Source organism: Martes martes (assembly GCF_963455335.1).
Source record: "Martes martes genome assembly, chromosome: 9".
In the NCBI taxonomy this organism is placed as follows: Eukaryota; Metazoa; Chordata; class Mammalia; order Carnivora; family Mustelidae; genus Martes; species Martes martes.
This window is the reverse complement of record NC_137896.1, coordinates 59,466,816-59,488,450: the sequence shown is the minus strand read 5'-3', so window position 1 is coordinate 59,488,450 and position 21,635 is coordinate 59,466,816. Positions and strand designations below refer to the sequence as shown.

At 39.5% G+C, this 21,635-nt stretch overlaps 1 protein-coding gene across 2 annotated transcripts in view; it reads right to left on the bottom strand.

The window, feature by feature from the left end:
* Positions 1–216: 216 nt before the first annotated feature.
* Positions 217–21,635, bottom strand: part of LONRF2 (LON peptidase N-terminal domain and ring finger 2) — a gene marked incomplete at both ends in the record, with an annotated part of 38,971 nt that continues 17,552 nt past the window's right edge. Inside the window, 10 exons of one of the 2 annotated variants that reach the window (XM_080814223.1) lie at positions 217–411; positions 2,142–2,291; positions 4,816–4,978; positions 8,057–8,215; positions 9,803–9,924; positions 13,121–13,235; positions 13,518–13,617; positions 14,001–14,202; positions 14,730–14,888; positions 16,820–16,942. In XM_080814223.1, the coding sequence (XP_080670349.1) occupies positions 217–411; positions 2,142–2,291; positions 4,816–4,978; positions 8,057–8,215; positions 9,803–9,924; positions 13,121–13,235; positions 13,518–13,617; positions 14,001–14,202; positions 14,730–14,888; positions 16,820–16,942 (1,488 nt within the window). The remainder of the gene's footprint in view (positions 412–2,141; positions 2,292–4,815; positions 4,979–8,056; positions 8,216–9,802; positions 9,925–13,120; positions 13,236–13,517; positions 13,618–14,000; positions 14,203–14,729; positions 14,889–16,819; positions 16,943–21,635) is intronic. The other variant, XM_080814224.1, reaches the window with a different exon arrangement.

The window sequence follows — 21,635 nt, the reverse complement described above, 5'->3', positions numbered from 1 at the left end:
TCCATTCAAACTTCAGGCTAACCTTGCACAGAGTCAGGTTCCACGAGGCACAGACTTTTAAGATTTGAGAAGGAGTCAATGTTTGTTAAGTGTTCCATTTTGTAACCCTATCAACAAGCATTTTACAGAGCATGATGAATGCGACGCTACTCTCCATGCCTAGCGGCTCCTCACAAAAGTACAAGGGCTTCCAGAAATCTTGACAGAGAGAGATCATCAATTATTTCTCTCCCTGCTATTAACCAGCTCCTGCTGACTGTTCATCTTACGCGTGATAATGACTAATATGCGCCGAATGGCAAGCAGACGCTCTTTCAGGGAGATCATGCCAAGAATAGCCAGCTGAGCCTTGCGTTCCAGCGGCAACACTGCCAGGATCCACCAGGACCACGCGGGACCGCTAGGGTTACTCTGCAGAAGAAACGAAAGCAAAACGAAATTATCACCTAAAATACAAGTCTCCTCCCTCCCCAATACTGTCCTTTTGTTCCACCAACAAGGCAGGAGCCCGAATTAAATGCCACCTTCTACTTTAGGTCTATTTCCCCTCCATTGAGCCCTTGACATAGAAAGTACTTTCCTGTTACACATTTAAATGTGGAAGAACTCACAAAACAAAGGGCTTGCAAAGAGAAGCAACTTCCATGGGGAAATTCCACGAATTAATTGCTTCTGTTCTCTCAAAGCTCTAGTTGGGAGTATACACCACTTAGACAAGGGGACTGTAATTTTTACTCTATTTCCAGTATTCTGTGTTATTGTTTTTTAAGTTTTAAATACATCACAGAAAACTCTATATTAGGAAGGCTAAAAATATGTGTACAAGTTTGATTATTATAATAAAATTTATAATAAAGCTTTTAGTAGCTATGTGATGAATGTGCATAGATGAAAATCTACATATGAATTATTGTTAATTATATATATAGGAATCACCATGAATTAACTGTATAAGAATTATTATGTTAACTGATAGCATTTACTTCACATACCCAAGCACACATTTCTGGATTGAGCTCTAAGTAAAGCTGGTCAAACAGTTGTTCTCAGTAATCCTGGCATTAAGAGCCAAGCTGTCCAGTCCTCCCCGCTTCCTGTCCTGGCTTCTCCCCCAATCCTACCCCAAACGTATACAGACATATACAGAATCCCTACTGGGAACTGAGAGGGTGGACGCCGGTGTCAACTTATCTTAGGGGGAGGAAGATTCTACTGAAAGATCAGGATTATTACATTTGAGACAATTTTTGGCTTATAGGAGGATGCTCCTGAGTTTTGGAAAAGACATAGGTTGGGTGGGGGGGGGGAGAAATCCTCAAGAGATAGAAAAAGAACATAAAAATGGATGGGAAAGATACAAAGGACAGTTCATCTTCCCCCAAACCTGCTGAGAGCTGGTCCTCCAGCCCTGTTCTCTCTGCAACATAGGTGAGCACACACAGTGGAAGGAACTCCATACTCTCAGCCACAAGCCCAAGCCATCCTTGCCTGGCTCTGTCACTCAGAGGAGGGGGAGAGGATTCGTTTGCACTTAGAACTGCTTCACAGCCTGAAGCCAGGCACTGCTTGAAGAGCCAGGTTCCTAGAAAGCTCCACGCTTGTGGAGCACCAGAGAAAGCCAGGCTGGATAGAAGGCAGGAACACTTCTAATTTAACAAGAGTTAGATTTTCTCTTCATTTATTCAACATCTGTTTACCAGGCACAAGGCAATCTTATGGGCATAACACAGAGGGTTCAGCCAGTATACAAGGCTTACTACTCTCTAAATCGTAATGATCTAAACAGCTGACTTAAATGATTTAACAGCTGATTTAAATGGGGGAAAAGAAATAAAACAGCTGGATTAAATAGTTGGAGAGAAATAGAAGTACTAAAACTGACAGTCAATCAGAATAAATTCTTTTTTGATAGAAAACAAATTACCTTTATGCAGTATTACTCAGAAACATTGACTGTTTTGCTTCAAAGGCACTTGCTACTATATTAGGTGCTTCTTCATTCTATTGATAAATGAATTGGTTCGTAAGTGATCATGATGGAGTATATTGCATAATACTGCCTAACTTTCCTTCAGAATAATATGTCTTAGCACATTACAGCAGCAAATAATAGCATTATAAAAGAAATAAGGAGACTATACCTGAGGCTCAGGTTCCCTGTCTGGCATTAACCCAAAATGGCTTAAAATTTGTTCTTTCATGTGATCCTTTAGTGAAGTAAACCAGGAAACCGACTGTTGATAAACTGAATCATGAAGGCTGGTAAGTTCTTCATAGGCTGGACCTTCCACCTGATCAAGGGAAAAGGGTCCACCATTTCATCAGTTCATTACTACACAGTGACATCTGCCGCATTTGCTAAGTGGATTTGTGGTATTTATTTCTTAGATAACCGATTAGTGTTTATAAACCTATTATAGGCTCAACATACAAATCTGTACTTTTCTTATACAATGAAGATCTATCTGCCTTGTCTATCTATAACATCCTGATTTTTCCCTTAACAATATAAACATATCCCATGTTACGATGAGCAATTTTCAATGGCTACATACAATCCTACATTTGAAAATTTACTCCACCATCCAAATAAGATATATTTAAAAATAACACAGCAATATAAATATTTAAGCAAAGGTGGGAAAGGGGGTTGTTTTATTTTTGTTGGTGGTGGTGAGAGAAGGGGCCGCCATTCCCTCAGGACAGTCTCCTAGAAATAGAATTGCTAAATCAAAGAATGAGACATTTAAAATATTGTATTCCATATCACCAAACTACATTCCAAAAGACATGTTACAGCAATCACACATTCCTTTCATTAGCCTTACGCAGCAGTAGGCCCTGATGCTCTAGATTTACCATGCTTTGCTTCTGGGTGCCTACCTCACTGCCAAGTCATTCATTTTAAGTATGCCCCAGTCCTACTCAGAAACACCTAAGTGGGAAAAGCACTGGGCTGGGGACCAGGGAACCCAGGTGTGTTCTGGCTTCATTGCTCATTCTCATGAGCCAGTCATACAGCCTCCTGAGGGTAGGGTTTTTTTTTTTTTTTTCATCTACAAAATGGGAATTCACCATTCAGGTCCTCTCTGGTTATAAAATACCACTATCTCTGAAAACTAGGATAAACTGAGGAATTAGATTATAATGCATACAACCATTCTCATTTTGACTTACACAAATTAAACATTCATATATAGAAGGGGATTTTCTTTTTTTTTTTAAAAAACCACCAAAATTATTTCATGTTGTAGCTATGTAAGCGACCATTTTAAAAACATATACCACCAAAAATTGCCATTCACAACAACAGTCAGCAAACCCTCTCAGATTTGTTACTGGGGCAGCAGAGGGACCCCGAGAACGATCACACTCAGTCACATCCTTTAAACCCCACTCCCTGGTCCTGTGATGTTAGGGTTGACTCGTCGTGCTTGGCCCCTGCACTGTGAGGTCCTGTCCTCAGGATGACCAGAACCAGCACCTGGAAAAGGGACGGTGCTGGTGCTGGGGGTGTGGTTCTCCTCATGGGCCTTATGAATGTACATCACTGTCCCCAAAGTGACTTCCAGTGTGATGTCAGACAGCTAAAGACTCTCACCTTCCACATTTCTAAATGTGAACCAAAGAATTCAAAATGGGCATACAAGAATTCCAAGGATTTCCTCTTTATAGATGGTTGTAATGCTTTTCTTGCCGGATAATTTACATACAGAAAAATACATCGATCTTAATGGTTGGCTCAGAGTACTGTCAGCCGTACACACCAGTGGGATCACAATCCTCAACAGGACAGGGGACATTTCCATCACCCTCAATGGCCCTCTACCCCCAGCCAGTCTCTGCCCTCTAACACCAGAGACAAGTGATGCCTCATCTTGGAAGTATATAAATGGACCCACACAGCATGTGTGGTTGTGTGTCTGGCTTCCCTGGCTTACCATCACACTGAGAGACGTGTTCGTTGATAGACTTAGGAGATTCTTTCACATTGTTCTGTGTGTGATCAGTTCCTTGGTTTTTATCGCCAAGTAGTTTTCCATTATAGAAACGTACTACAGTTTGTTTATCCATTCTTCTCCTGATGAGTCTCTGCACTATTTCTTGGTTTTGGCCATAAATGATAAGATGGCTAGGGACATCTTTTTACCCATCTTTCTGAGAATCCCTTCAAACCATTTTGTTAATCTGTCAAAATATGGGTTCTGATATTTCCATTAGACATACTAATATTTCTCAAGGGGTGAGAGATCTAAACCTTTTACACTGAACTTTAGAAGGCATTTTTAAGCACTGTTTTTTATAGCATATCTCATTCTGAACTAACACCAGGATCCAGAACAGGGATGGACTACTACTCACAAGTCAAATCCCGTTCACTGCGTATGTCTATGTAAACAGCATTGTCTTGGAAACCAGTCATGCCAACTCACTCCCAGACTGTCTCCGGCTGCTTCTGTGCTGCAACGGCAAAGCTGAGTCGTTGCCACAGAGACTGCTTGACCTGGAAAGTCTCTGGTATTGACTGCACGGGCCTCTGTGGGAAAGATCTGCCAACTTCTGAGCCAGAACGCTGAGACAACACACCACAAAGGCATTTTGCAATGTGCAGCAGTAAGGTTATTTTTCTGAGGAGGACACGTGTCCACCAGCTCCAAATCAGGTGAAAAATCCACTGAAGTAATAAATAACTGAAGTGCTGAATTAGGGAAGGTATAAGTAATATTGTCTGTAAAAATCTGACCAAGTTTTTCCACATGCACAGGAAAACAAGGTGACCAACCTCTGAACACACAGCTGTAAAAGCAACCTCACCTTTTCGTCTTCGAGATACTCGATGTCGGCTGTGTTATAGCCATCTCTGTGACGGTGGCTTAGAACTCTGAACCGACTAATCCCAATGGCATCCACAACCGAACTCCCATCAGGAAATGTTCTGACATCCTTAATCTCCAGCATGCAGCCGTACTCCGAAATTCTGACAGGACAGTTGCAAGAAATGACCATGATTTTATAAACGCAGAAGATACAAACAAAACAAATGAGGTCTCCACATGGGACCAGCAAGCTTATTTTCTCTAAGAGACACCTGCAGATGATTCCTTCTGTTAAATGCGAAACATACGGGTGTACAAGGGCTGCATGGGGAGGGCTGGAGGGAAAAGGGCCCTTGTGTCCCCGTCTTTCAAACAGGCTAGTGCTTTGGAAGAACCAGAGAGGTAGAGAATCCTCAGTGCCCTTGGTCAGGGCACCGTCAAGCGGCACAGAGAGCACAAGTTATGTCTGGGCCCCCCGTGTCCCTCACAGATTCTGCTCCCTCCTCCCCCATTTTCCAATGATGCTGGCCAGCCCCGTCCTCCCCAACAAACCACTATGCAAAGTCATCTACAGTCACTGCCTTCCTCTCCTGCTCCCTCCATACCCCTCCATTCCACTGAAATGACCCCACTGGAAGTCACACATGACTCTGGCATCAGCCTGCTGATCTGTCACTGACCCAACACCCTCTGCTGCTCTCTGGTGCCCTCCCTGACCAGTGCAGCCCTTCATAGCTTGCCTCTGTCCTCCACTTGTCTCTCACTCACAAGGCCCACTCAGGGTGGCATCCTCACTCCGAAGCTGTCCCATGTGATCTTAACCACTCTCACTCTAACTTCCTGAGGACACTATTTCCTGTCAAGCACTATAGGGAGCAGTTTATAATATGTTCTCATTCAAGCCTCACAAAAGCAGGAAGGTTTAAAACCAAACAACATACATAAGGACACAGTAAGATTTAGACTTGAGATCTGAACCCAAGGCTATGTGATTCGAAAATAAATGAACAACTTCATCACATACCTTCAAGCTAATGATGAGTGATGGTTCCAGCTATACGGCTGGACATCTCTTCTTGGATCTCTCCTAAAACTATCTCTTCCTGATTATCTAACGGGCTATGGCATGGATGGAGGTGCCCTGAAGATCCCCTTCAAGGGAGGACTTCCCAGCCATCAGCAGACAAATGCCTTCAAACGTCAGCTCCTTCAAAGCCTATCTCAGCTGCAGCACCTGTCTTTCTAATGAGCATCCTGTCCTGTCTGTAGATAAGAACTTGTGAATAAATGCAAATTCCCCTTGCATCTGTACTCTAAAGCTTGTCCACATAAGGTCATTAGAACATGGTCCCCCCAAAACTAGCTGAATTCTTCCCACACGTAGAGGTTTCCTTCTCCTGGGCTCTGCCACAGGTAAGCCACACTTTTGTCTGCTGCTTTCCCTGGAGGGACTTGGCTTTCCACACTTGTGGTGAGCAACATCTGCTCACTGATGAGTTCAGGAGACTTACGTCCTGTAGTTTATCTGGGGTAATGCTCTTCTTAGTGTGCTGTATCGTTCATGGAAGCAAACTGCTGGAACTTGTTTTTTCACTCCGCTTTTGCTGATTTTGATGAATCAAATTTTAATATATTCAAATTTATTAATCTCCTCTTCCATGGTATGTGCTTCCAGCATTTTGTATTAAAAAATTATTTCCCTTTTCCTAATTATAGTCTCCAATGTTTTCTCTTAACATTTTTATATGTTGTTTTTCACACTGAAAATGTAAATAACGTGTAATTTGTGTATATGGTGCGAGGCAGAGAAAAGATTATTTTTTCCCATTTGGACTGCCCACTAATTTTCTAAGCACCTTTTAAGTGAGCAGCTTGCCTTTTCCCACAAAATTATATGTAAATATCTGGTCCATTTATGAGTGGATCCATTTCTTATCTTCATATTCTACATTAGTGGTCTACTTACTAGGACTTCTAAATTTATTATGGGAGTGTTCTCCCATCTTACTCAACTGATGTCTTCAAAACTGTCATGGTCTTGGTCTTTTGCTTTTCCATAATAATTCTAAACAATTATTTTGAACAATTCCATGAAAAAACCCTCCTGGAATGCTGACTGAAACTACCTCAGATTCATAGACTAATTTGGGTAAACCTAATATTTCCATGACATTCAAGTCTATGCATCCACTCATGGAAATGTTATTTCTCTCCATTTATTTAGATCTTCCCAAATATTTTTTAATAAAGCTGCAGATTTTTTTCTATAAGGTCCTACACCAATCTTTCAAAAGATCTGTTCCTAGGTATATATAGTAGCAACTAGTGGATGGTTCTGCATATCCATTCTCCCTTTCTTCCTGGGCACATGGCTGGGCTACATTTCCCAGTCTCCGTTCCAATAGGTGTGAGCAGCAGGGATGAGTACTCCTTTTCTCCAGAATCCTGGAGCATATGTGCCTCTTCTACTAGCTAGAACTTGCATGTAGTGACCTCATGATAACCATGCAGTAACAACAAAGCCCTAGGGGTTGGGAAGGACGCAGAGACCCCAGAGCAGCCATGGAGGGAGCTGCCTATCAATGTGATATAAAACAAGGAGAGGTAAAAATTTAAGAGCTGGGGTTATTATGGGACTGAAATTTGCCTGGCTGTGCAGATGAAGGTTTCAATTTTTTTCCATTTTATTTTGTTTTATTTCTTTTCAGTGTTTCAGCATTCATTGTTTATGCACCACACCCTGTGCTCCACGTAATATATGCCCTCCTTAATTCCCAGCCCTAGGTTCACCCAACGCCCCCAACCACCCTCCCCTCCAAAACCCTCAGTTTGTTTCTCAGAGTCCACAGTCTCTCATGGTTTGTCTCCCCCTCCAATTTCCCCCAACTAATTTTTTAGCAAATTTTTTAGACCTTGAAAGTTAAACTAGATTTGTTTGCATGATGATGAACTAAAAGAGAATTATAGCCAGAGAGAAGCATGGAGGAATGGATATGAACTGTATTTAGAGGAAGGCAAATAATATGATAGTGGACTAGCAAGTATGATGTCTGAGAGAAAGGAATAGGAGATGAGGCTAGAAAGAAGGCTGAGCTCACATCATAATGCGACTTCGGACTTATACATTTTTATGTAATGGGAGCCACTGGAAGTTTTCAACATCATCTTAAATTGTTCTTTGAGAAAAAATAACAAATTATGTATTTATTTAGGACTCTCTGGATGCTGAAAAGTCTTACCCTGCGTGCTCAGCAGACAGACACATGCCAAACCGTTTGGTGCCAGTTTCCATGCATCTTCTTATCATAAGCCGATAGCGGGGCTCAAAGACATGAAGTGGACACGGGACAGTGGGGAAGGCCATGGCACACACAAAGATGGGGACATCTCTCGTCAGACTGTTGGGTAAGGGAAAACGTAAATTTAGAAATAGGAGCCATTAAAACAAAAGGGAATATTAGTCACTGTAACACAGCAAAAGCTAGCCAACCTCAATTTCCTCATTTATAACAGAAAACCCTCAGGCCTGTCTCGGTCTTTAGTGGGGAAAGGAAGCCAAGGACCACCTCATGAGAAAGTTCTCAGCTTACCAGATTTCCTGACAAGTCTGTCGTATTTAATGTGATGAAACAGAACATGCTGAATTGTATTAATTTACTTAGAAAAAGTTACAGCTTACAACTATGATAACAAAAAAATTTTAATGACCTTGAGGACATTATGCTAAGTGAAATAAGTCAGAAAAATGAATACTGAATGACCTCACTTACATGTAGAATCTTTAAAAAGAACAAAAGCAAGCTCACAGATAAAGACAAAGGATTGGTGGTTGCCAGAGGCTGTGGTGGGGTGGGGAGGTGGGTGAAACAGATGAAGAGGGTCGAAGGTACAAGCTTCCAGCTGTAAATAAATAAGGCCTGGGACGTAATGCACAGCATGTTGACTACGGTTAATAATACTGTGTTGCATATTTGAAAGTTGGTAAGAGAATAGATCTTACAAGCTCTCACCACAAGAAAAAAAATTTGCTAACTATGTATAGTGTTGGATGTTAAGACTTAATGTGGTGGTCATTTTGCAATATATGTAAGTACCAAAGCATTATGTTACATACCTGAAATTCATATAATGCTATGCATCAATTTTACCTTAATAAAAATAAATAATAAGAAGAGAAAAAAGTTCTGATGAAAGCAAAAACCACACAGTAGTCAAAGGTAATAAGTTCTAAATAAAAAGGAGTGGAAAAATTGTAAGACCTCAATAGTTAAAGTTTGCTACAACGCACAACTCTGATCACTTTAAAAGACAAAAACAACCCTCGAGCCTATTTCAAGGGATAATCCTATTTTCCCTCCTGTTTCTATATACTGTGCCTTTTCAATTCTGAAAAATTCAGTGCCACTTACTAAGATTCAAAAAGCGACTACATAATTTTGTGAAGACACACTTCTTTTTACGTGGGATCCATACCCAGCATGGGGTCCAACATGGGGTTCGAACTCATCACCCCAAGATCAAGACCTGAGCTGAGATCAAAAGTCAGACACTTAACCAACTGAGCCACCCAGGGGTCCCATAAAGACATACTTTAGAAATATTTTTTATGACCCTTTTCAATTAAATTTCCATAAATTTTTTGCAATTGATATTTTTTCTATTTTTTTTTTAAAGATTTTATTTATTTATTTGTCAGAGAGAGAGAGTACACACAAGCAGGCAGAGAGGCAGGCAGAGGCAGCGAGAGAAGCAGGTTCCCTGCTGAGCAAGGAGCCCGATGTGGGACTCGATCCCAGGACCCTGGGATCATGACCTGAGCTGAAGGCAGCGGCTTAACCAACTGAGCCACCCAGGCGTCCCAATTTTTTCTATTTTTAGGTCTAATTTCTCTGCCGGGGGTGGGTACTTGAAATAAAGTTATGAACACAAGGATTTCCTTCTTTAATCTGAACTCAAGACCAAGTACATACAACTTGAGAACTTACTTTGATAGTTCTGTCATTTCTTCATCATAAATTCTCTTCCTATCAGAGAGTTCATCAGGTAAGTACTGAAATATTAATTCTTCAGCCAGAATAGTTATATTAAAATTTCTGCTTGCCAACAACTGTAACAAAAGGAAACGTTAAGTAATACCACATGGTAATTAATTTTAGAGGACAAAGTACTCTCTCCCCAGTAGAAACAGTTAAAAAAGAGGGAGAGGGGTAGGGTCTCTCAGAAGACAAAGGGTGGAGAGCCTGGAGGTCAGCCAGCCTTGGGTAGGAACAGGGGCAGGGCAGTTTCTCCCCTCTGAGAAAAGGGCAGGAGAAGGTGTTCATCACCTGGAGGAAGGATGAGTGAATCCCAGCCTGACCAGCTTCTGCATTCTCAATCAAGTATCACAATGTCAGGGAAGGGAGAGGAAGCATGTAGGATATGTTGCAAAAGAAGAGAAATGAGAAATAATCATCTGAGAAAGTGGAAAATTGAAGCTACTAGAGACGCATAATAAAGTATGACTACTAATGTTTTGAGTCTAAGATTTAAGACTGTGAATTTAAACCAAAACCAATCTTCCCAATTTTGTGGCTTTTGCTCTAGCTTTGCTTTGTTACTTATCTGGACATGTGCAAGAGGCAGAGTTGACTCTATCTGGATTGGGAAAGGGACAGAGGGAGAAGGAATTCGAGCTGGATGTGAAGGGAAATAGGTGGAACCTGAATTAAAATGTGCCAGGATCAGTGGCTGGAGGAGTCCTATGTAGCTGAGGATCTATTATTATTATGTGTGTGCATGTGTGTGCACTACTTTTATCTTAGGCCTACGAATTTGCAAATAAGAGCTTTTTTCACTAACATCTTAATATATATCAGGTACCAAATGCAGATGTTTCATATAAATTAAGTTAGGCCTTAAAAGAGCCCTATCTCAGAAGTAATGTCTACAGTGCACCGTAGAGAAGAGGGGTCTCAGAAAGGTTAGGGACTAGCTTAGAGCCACAGTGGCACCAGGACCTCAAGGCTGGTAGTTTTCAGTGTGCTGCTGTTGCTTTGTTAACCTGCTGCATTCCTCTGCTTGGGCTGCTCTACATATTTCTAACAGTTACATCTGGGCAAGTCCTAGACATCCTGCCTTGTCTCCCTTTAGCTTGTGTGAAACAAGCTATGAGTATTGCTGTCACTAAGAACTAGGAGTTCAACCTCGGGGACACAACTGTGTTTGAGACACTCAGTAACAGAATAACCAGCAGAAACAAGTTTAACTTAATTCACAGTAAGTATTATTAATGACATCTGTATTTTATATGGTTAGTTTTATGGCACCATTTTCTTGAAGAGTAATACAATTTGCTTTACTTGGCATTATGTTACCCAAGGCTTCTATGCATACCCAGACAGCTGATGGTTCATGTTTATGATAATGTATGTGAGAAAGTCTAAGCTCATGAAGCAGTTTCTGTATCGAAGAAAGAGTGAGTTGTGACTTTTCATTTTACTTAGTTTTGTTATATTCTAATTTCTACACAATGGAAATCTATGCAGAGCTTGCCCTCAATCATTCACTCATTCATTCGTTCATTTACTCTTTCATTCAGCATGGATTTCCTGAACTGCTATTTGTTCTGGACCCTGGAAATAGAGTGAAAACAAGATAGGAGGTCGTCTCTGTCCCTAAGGAATTTATATGACAGTGTCAACCTCAACACACTGCTTCATCACATAGTCCTCTATCAGACAGTACTGAACACGGAAGTGAACGAAAGGTCTGTGTTACAAACAGTGGTCATAAAGACATGCATTTAACTGTCTGAGAATAAACCACCTCCAGACCCACCAGCCCAGACAAGCATCAGTGCAACAAGGCAAGAGGCCAAATGCTATTCTACCGTTAACAAGAAGAGAGAGCAAACACAGTGCAGCGGACCTGCAGAGGAACCGCCAAAGGAAGCTGCCACACAGACTCAAAATCACCCACCATCATGACATATGGTGCATAGTACAATGAATCATTCCCATGATGAGAGCCATGAATAATCTAGAGTTTCAGGATGTATGCAATTTAAAAAAGCAAGTATGTACATAGAATGATTTACAAAGATCTCAATTATAAAAACTTATTTTAACAAATTTTGGCAGTAAACTAAGTTATAATTATTTAAAAATTCACATACGTAGAACATCTCCTTTACCGTATCAAATTTAAAATTAATTTTACTGGGCATTTGTTTTTAAAAAACACTTAATCCCCAGGCGCCTGGGTGGCTCAGTTGGTGAGGCATCCGACTCTGATTTCAGCTCAGGTCATGATCTCAGGGTCTTGAGATTAAGCCCCACAGCAGATTCCATGCTCAGCGGGGAGTCTGCTTGAGACTCTCTCCCTCCACCCTCCTCCCCCAGCTTACACCCGCACAAGCACACACACTCTTTTTCTGTCTCTAAAAATAGATAAATCTTTAACCCACTGAGCCATCCAGGCGCCCAAAAAATGGACAAATAAATCTTTAAAACACCACTTTGTCCTACTTAAAATATACTGAGTATAATCTCTAGAAGTAATTAAGGAAAATATTATTAGTATTATTTTAGAGATTAAACTCCCCCCCACCCCAAGAAGTTAAATAACTTGCTTCATGGAAGGTTAGTGGCACCAGAACCCAAGAGAGTTGATACATATTCACAATTTGAAAAGTTGATCAGAAAGCCTTTAAAAGATTTTAAGTGTTATTTTTTTGTATTTACCATACCTAAGGTATGGATTTAGCAGTTTATTTTTGAGTTAGACATAACTAAATAGCTTCCCTCCATGGAATCTTAAGTGTTACCGGCTTTGATTACAGACAAAAGACACAACTGATAACACACCAAAAGAATCTCCTGGTAGTCAAAGCTGATCAAGTCTTTGATCCTATGCAAAACTGAGTACTTTCCCTTGAGATGAGGTAAAGGACAGAATCCTTGGCACATATCAAGTGTGCCATAATGTTATCTCATTCCTTTATGATTAACACCTGGTGAGGACTCAGTAATGTTATCTCAACTATTTATAACATTGTAGGAGCTCCAATTACGTTACCCATTTTCAATGTATCTCAACTATAATTCATGCCTAAAAATTTCCCTCAAGTTTAACTGCTTCTGTGTCTAAACTTCCCTCTTCTACTTTTTGAGAAATCAGAGAGGAAAAGACCTCTCTTTGACTGGAGAAATCCAACTTTCTTTAGCAAATGGGTCATATAAGCAAAGCCAACCCCAGAAATGAGCATCTAATGAGAGGTGAGAAGAGGGGCCGAAGGGTCCTCTTGTTTTAGAAGAAATACTTACTTCTGAGAGTTTTTCTTTACACAGTGGACAGTGTGGGGCATGGTCAAGGCAGCGCTCAAGGCATTTCAGGCAAAACATATGTCCACATGGTGTAGTAACAGGCTCAAAGAGCAACCTGGAAAATATATCTGAGTTTTTAGCCGAAAATGTCCAGAAGAGACCTTCAAATAATCTATTTATTTTCAAAGAATTCCTTAAGACAATTCCCTCATGACTACAGAAATTACTGATATCCATTTTCCATTGAGATTTTCCTTATCAAAGTTTTAGAAAATAAATCACTCATTACTAAAGTATACATAATTTCTCTGATAATAAAAAGCCCATTATGGTTAGGATATCCAATTCAGAAAGGATGAGTTTTTCAAAGAGTTGCACAGGTTCTCTGTCATCCTACCTCATGCAAAGGGCACACTCAAAGTCAGTTACGTCTATGGAGAGCTCTGGACTTTCTCCTACGTTAGAGGTCATGTTCCTTTGAGGTGAGGAATCTGCCTCTGAAAAAGTTTAAGATGCTATCATTAACATTGCTCACCTGGACAAGAACATGCAACAACTGCATTTCCTCTGGCTAAAATGTGTCACACCAATATAACAAATCATGCTGGGTACGATATTTCCTATCAGATTAACCATACACAATAATAATTTATCTGGACCATAAGCATGAATAAAAGTTCTAACTAAATTTTCCCTATTTCTGACTATGAAGTCTTTGTAGGCTTAGTCATTTTAAACTGTTCTATCATCATAAAGCTGATCTATTCCTTTCATTATTCATTTTAAACTATCTGTATAATTTTTTTTTAATATACTGAATATTAACTAACAGTCTATCACTTTAGAGTCATACAACTCCATGACAAAATCACTTGCTGACCTTTCTTGGGTACTTTCCCAGGGCCATTCAGCTCATGCATGTCCTCCAAATCATCTGGAAATTGTCTCTTTAAACCGGTGCTGGGTGCTACTGGAAGGATGCTCTCTAACAATTCTTTATCCTCTTCAAAGTGCAGACCCAGTATAAAATACAAAACTGAAGTATTGGTATTTCTAAACACATCAGATTTCTCAGATGCATTCTGTTTATGTAGGAAAAAAGAATCCTGAGTATTAAGAAATCATAGCATAATAGAAAACAATAATCCTGTAGTGGTCTTTCTTAGAAATCTCTGGAAAAAAGAGGGCTTATGCTCTTCCTTCATGATAGGTTTCATCTGTTAACTTTGAAGATGAGCTTTACACTTCCCACGGTAAAAAAAAAGAATAATTCTTTTTCAGACATATCAACTGAACATCAATCTTTGTATATTCAAATCACCCTTTTGCTTTCTTTTCTCCAAGCCAAAATAAACGAGAGTCTCCTGATGCCTGGGGTTCACAACGTGTGATGTCCTAAATGCTTCTACATGTTTCTTTCAATTGTTTTCATTACTTCCACCAACTTCCTATAAAGGTTCAACTTTCAGGTTGAGGAGCTAGAAACCAGTCTTGAGAAGTACTTCCAACTAACATAACGCCACAATCTGAATAACTTGTAAGTGTTCAAAATTATGAATTACGTAAAGGTTAATCAAGATAATAGTGACAAACACATGCGCTTCGTTACCTTAGAACCCCCAGCACCGCTGCCTTCTTCCAGAGGCTGGGTGTTAATGTGGCTGACACACTGAACCTTTAGCCTGCTGTTCAATACTCCACTTTGGATGGAAGATGTCAAATTCTGATGCACGTTTTCTGAAGCTGGAAAAAATACCTCACACATTACCTATAAAATTTCCAAGAAGAAAAAAAAGTATTTTAAAACTCTTGAAAAATACATAATATGCCTTAGAGATCCAAAGGAAACTATAAGGTCAAGTAGACCTAACACACTGAAAAGAATAATTACCGTATTCCAACTGCCACTATTTCAAAACTCAAGTTTCTGAAACCATAAAGCATTGGTTAGGTGTGTTATCTACCAGTCCCTTCCCAGCTTAGCCTTACCAATTACAAAATATGAACATTACCATTTCTTTCTGCTGGGCCCTTAAACATCTGCTACAGAAAATCACCCCTAAAAGTCTCATGATTAAGAGAGAAAACTAGAGGTGCAAAGGTTGCAAGGATCCTAAATTAAATTCGAGTTGTGATCACCCTCAGGACTGAGACATTTCTAGAAGACCACTTAACATACAAGAGAACCACAAGAGCCACCCAGTAAAGAACTTTAAAGGGAAACCAGGTGAAGAGCCATAATTCTAGTTCAAGAGCCATGAACTAGCCTTTGGTGGTGGTGGGAAGTAACTGCCAGTCACTCGATGGTCCTGCCAAACCTCATGGACTCAGCTGAATCCAAAGGCTAAGAGAGGTACAAAGGAGAAACAGAAACATAATAAAGAACCTGTCACTGTTCTTCATGTGACAGGTCAGTGCATCTGCACCCATGAGCCCTGTATAAAGAAGGAACAGCACTCAGCAGGGACATCAGTGTCCCCAACACTGGCTCTGAGGGGCTCCAGTAAAGCAGCAGAAGGCTGCCCAGGAGATGACCACATTTCATGGGCATCAACAGGCTGGCAGTGTTTGGGCACTGAGATAGAACACACCTACCACTCACAGAATGCTACAGGGAGAAAATATCACCCACAAAGACAAGAAGCAGCCCAAGCATCACCAGACCTGGACTGTAGCACTGAGACCTTTGTAAATCTGCTTAATTTTGAGCTCAGGTTGAATTTCTTAAGCTGTTATAAGGAGCAGTTGAGATATGTTTTAAGGTTCTTGTGAAATTTGCAGGTGGGACAAAGCAGTCAGGGATAGAAGAGTCAATGTTAAGATTCAGTATTATTTTGACAAGTTGAAACAATGGCCAAAACCCATAAGTGATCATTTGAAAGCATTACGAAAGACCAATGCACTGCACAATACAAGGATAAAAAGTATTGCTAGAAGGTTCTCACAGAAAACAAAAAAAGATCTAGGTGTTTGGGCTAACCACAGTTCTTATAGGAGCCAACAATGTGATGGTATTAGCCTAAAAATAAACAAACACAAACACAAAAACATACCTCATGGTATGAACACAAGGGAAGGTAAAATTTCCCCCATCTGTCACTGTCAGATGTGGATGCTGGGGGACATGAGAATGCATCCAGAGGAGGAAACCTTATAACCTTGTAACTATTGTAAGGGCTCTTAAACATAGGGTGGATTCCCACAGTAAATGTGACTCAGTGACCTCTAATAAGACTGGGTTAAAGACCTGAATAAGAGAAAAGATATTTCTGTACCATGCTGGTGAAGCTTGGCTGAGAATTTCAAGTCAAGCTTTCCAGCTGAACTGGTATATTTTGTATATTATCACAATGTCTTTTATAGGGCTCCTATGCAAACTGTAATTCTTGAAATTACAACTCTAAGAAAACTCACTGTGCTTCCCCTAGCCTCACACATCAACCCTGCCTCCTTAGCTCGTGTGATTACTTTAGTGGAACGGGGAGCTGTACGAGTGCTATCTCATGATACGTAGTGCTTTATCCCTGGATGAACATTACAAACGTGTGAAACTCATCATTAATCCCGTGTGTTTTTAATCACATTGTCATGAATATTCAGAACTATATTTTTTGTTTATCTGACATGCAGGAGTTATTCAGCATGGACATCAAAGCTATAAATGAGACTTAAAGAAATTCGTTTAAAGAAAAATCACACCTTCTGTGCTTCTTTCTTCACTGAGTTAAATTCGGGATTTAAAGCAAGGCAGTAGAGAAACTCCTTTAATGCTTCCTTACTTCTTCCCAATCCAGAAAGAGCCTGAGCCTTCATATGATGTCCCTGGATTTGTCAAAAGACAAGATACACATTTTTTAAAAGTGTGATAATATACTCGCATACAAAGGGCCCCAGAAAAAAATCATTAGAACTACTAAATTTTCATATCAGCTAGAATAAACAAAAAACCCACCAAGAATGGCTCTAGCTCTACTACCCTGGAACTGGAGCAAATCTGAGTATTTCATAAACACAATCTATAAACAGAACACAGAAGTCACCAGACCAGGAATTTGAGCCCAAGGCAGTTTCAAGGGCCATGCTAAGTAAGAGAGAAGTGGCTTCCTACCAATTTTAAAGATACTCAGTCATCACAGATCACAAACATGTTTCTGTGTTTCAGGAGCATAGTCTTGTGAGAGACGACCAACATGACCAGAAATAGCTATAACACAAAGCATAACATACAAAATACTATAACAGAAATAAACAAAAATACAATATGGATCAGTATTTTCCACCAGCAGGTTTGTTTTGTTTTGTTTTGTTTTGGTGAGTGCAGTGTTTTCTCAAATCATTGTAAACATTGTAATTTGTTTTATCAGTTCATATATTTCCATTTGGGTCAGTCCTGATCATGCATTTTAGTCTTTTTCTTCTTTATTTTATTGAATTTTTTCCTTATGAGTCCCTGTTTCTTCATTCTTATTTTTAAAAAGATGTGCTGTTTCCAACTGGTTTTGTCTCACGTTGAGTCAGACCATTGACTTCATAGAGACTTCATCGCCAAATGGAAGACTTTTTGGGTCCTTCATCTACGTGAGGGAGATCTATTTGAGAGGTTTGATTTTCAGGTATATGGTAGGGAAACCAAGCCTTAGGCTGGGAGCCCCATGTATCAGGATATAGAGGGGCTTACTCAGGGGGCCGAGGGACCTCCTGCATGCGTTGGCAGCCACACTTTTTCCAAGCAGTCTGTCCAAATTCTTTGCAGGAGGTGGGGGGGGGGCAATATGATATATATATATATATATATATATATTTTTTTTTTTTTTTTTTTTTTTTTTTTTTTGCGCCCCACTACTACTCTGCATGGCGGGATGAACTGGTATGTCAGGCAAACCACCTTTCTCATTCCTTTCCCAAGAGCTTAAATTGAATCTTCCCTGGAGTTTGTATTAGGACATGAGCTCAGCTCCCATTTGAACTATAATGTTCTCTGCTTTTTCGTCCACTTACATGCATCCCAAAAATCTGCTGAGCTTTCTCATCTCATAAATATTCCCTATTCTCTTCCGTGGTAGACTTATACTTGCTTATACTTTCTTGCTGCCAGTTTTATGGAGGTGTAATTTATATATAATAAAATTCACCAACTTTAAATGTACAATATAGGACTTTTGACAAATGTACACAGTGTGTTAGTACAACCACAATCATGATGTAGCACATTTCCATCACCCCAGAATGTTCTCACATGCTCTTCAAAGTCAATCCTCACCTCTCTCCAAGTCTAAGAACCACTGATCAGTCACTACAGTTTTGCTTTTTTGAGAATTTCATTTAATGAAATCACACATGTATTTGTGTGCCTTCCTTCACTTTAATGTGATGCTTCTGAAGTTCATCCACATTGCCAAATGGATCGACACTTTCATTATTCCGTATTACCAAGTAAGGTTCCAATGAATGATTATACTAAAATATGTTTATTTATTTATATTTTTTAATTTTTAAAAAGAAATATTATTAGTTTCATAGTACTTCATTCAGGCAAGTGAATCATATGGTGAACCAGAAATTTTTAAGCTACCTGGCATTTGCTGACCAGTAACCTTACTCAGATGGCAGTTATGATAGGTAATGTACATAGCACAGCTCACCTTGTTCATCCCCTCAAAATGTCTCAGGAATGATACATTTTGAGAGTTAAAGCAAACAGGAAAAAAAAAATACTGTCATGAAGCCCAAAACTAAGAATTTAACCTCCTCCAAATGATAGCTGAATTCATTTTTTTAATCCAGATTTATTGAGGAACTGACAAATATAAATGTATATAAAATGTAGCATCCATCATGATGATTTGATATACACATACATTGTGAAATGATTCCCACAATCAAGGTAATTACACACCCACCACCTCACATACTTAACTTCCTTCCTTCCTTCCTTCCCTCCTTCTTTTGCAGTGAGGATCTACTCTTGAAAAATTTCAAGTATGTAATCCTGCATTATTAATTATAGTCACCATGCTGTATACTGGATCCTCAAAATCTTTTATAATTGAAAGTTTGTACCCTTTGACTTACATCTCCCCATATCTCCCTCCCTCCAGGCCCTGGCAATCACCGCTCTGTTCTGTTTCTATGAAATCACCTTTTTGTTTGACAAATACTATACAGTATTTGTCTCCTGTCTGGCTTCTTTCACTTAGCACAGTACCCACCAGGTTCATCCACATTGTTGGAAATAACACAATTTCCTTCTTTCTAAAGGCTGAATAATATTCCTCTGTGTGTGTGTGTGTGTGTGTGTGTGTGTGCGCCTGTGTGTATCACACACAGACTTAAACTGCCCACACTTAGGTTGTTTCCATATCTTGGGTACTGTGAATAATGCCATAATGAACACGGGAATGTAGTTATCTGTTCAAGATATTGACTTCATTCCTCTATATACCTAGAAGTGGGACTACCGGATCATACTCTAGTTCCATTTTTTACCTGAGGAGGGACTGCATACGGTTTTCCATAATGGCTGTACCGATTTACATTCTCACTAACAGTAGACAAGTATATTCTTTCCCCCACATCTTTGCCCACATTTGTTATCTCTTATCTTTTTGATACTAGCCATCCTAACAAGATGTGAGGGCTAGCTCATTTTGGTATTGATTTGCATCTTTGATTAGTGATGCTGAGCACCTTTTCATGGACTGATTGGTTATTTGTAGATCTTCTTTGGAAAAAATGTCTAGTCAGTACCTTTGTCTATCTTTAAAAATCTCACTATTCAATTTTTGCTATGGAGTTGGAGGAGTTCTTCATATATTCTGGATATTAGTCCATTCTCAGATATATGGTTTGCAAATATTGTCTCCCATTCCATTGCTTACCTTTTTAATCTATTAATTGTTTGCTGTGCAGAAACTTTTAGTTTGATATACTCCTACTTGTTTATTTTAGCTTTTGGTACCTGTGCTTTTGGGATCACATCCAAAAAATCATTGCCAAGGCCAATCTCAAGGAGCTTTTTCCCTGTTTTCTTCTAGGAGTTTCACAGTTTCAGGTTTTACATTTAAGTCTTTAAACCAAGCACATTTTTGTGGGTGGTATAAGGTAGGAGCCCAGTTTCATTCTTTTGCATATGGATATCCAGTTTTCCTAACACCATTTATTGAAGAAATCCTTTTCCCACTGTATGTTCTTGGCACCTAGGTATAAGATTCGTTGATTACATACACATAAGTGTATTTACAGGCTTTAAATTTTGTTTTCTTGGTCTATGTGGCTATTTTTATGTCAGTACCATACTGTTTTGCTTGCTATAATTTTCAACATAATTTGAAATCAGGAAGCATGATGCTTCCAGCTTTGTTCTTCTTTCTCAAGATTGCTCTGGCTATTAAGGATCTTTTGTGCTTCCTTGTGAATTTTAAGATAGTTTTTTCTACTTCCGTGAAAAATCCCATTGGAATTTTTTTTTTTAAAGATTTTATTTATTTATTTGACACAGAGAGAGAGAGAGAGAGAGAGAGAGAGAGATTACAAGGAGGCAGAGAGGCAGGCAGAGAGAGAGAGGAGCAAGCAGGCTCCCCGCTGAGCAGAGAGCCCGATGCGGGGCTCGATCCCAGGACCCCGAGATCATGACCTGAGCCGAAGGCAGAGGCTTAACCCACTGAGCCACCCAGGCACCCCCCCATTGGAATTTTTAAAGGAATTACATTGACACTGTAGATTGCTTTGAGCAGTATGGACAATTTAACATCAACTCTCCCAATCTAAGAACACAGGATACCTTTCCATTTATTTGCTTCTTCAACTTCTTTCAATGTCTTATGGTTTTCAGTATACAGGCCTTTCGTCTCTTTGGCTAAATTTTTTGCTGTTTTTTTTTTTTTTTAATTCTTGATGTTATTGTAAATGGGACTGCTTTCTAAATTTCTCTTCAGATAGTCTGTTGTTAGTGTATTGGAATGCTGATTTTGTGTCCGCAACTTTAGAGAATACATTGATTAGTTCCAACAGTTTTTTGGTGGAGTATTTGGGGTTTTCTATATATAAACCATGTCATCTGCAAGCAGATAATTTTACTTCTTCCTTTCTGATTGGATACTTTTTATTTTCTCCCTTTTCTTGCCAGATTGCTGTGATGAGGACTTCTCCAGTATTACGCTAAACAGAAGTGGTAAGAGAAGGCATTCTTATCTTATCCCTGATCTTAGAGGAAAGGCTTTTAACTTTTTTTACTGTTGAGTATGATGTTAGCTGTGGGATTGCACATATAACTTTAATTATGTTGAAGAATATTCCTTCTACACCTAATTCATTGAGAGTTTTTATCTGATAGGATGTTGAATTACGTCAAATATTTTTTCTGCATCTACTGAGATGACCATATGATTTTTATTCTTCATTCTGTTAATGTGGTGTATCACATTGATTACTTTGCAGCAGTGGAATCATCCTTGCATCCCAGCAATAAATCCACTTGATCATGGTATATAATTCTTTTAAGATGTTCCTGTATTCT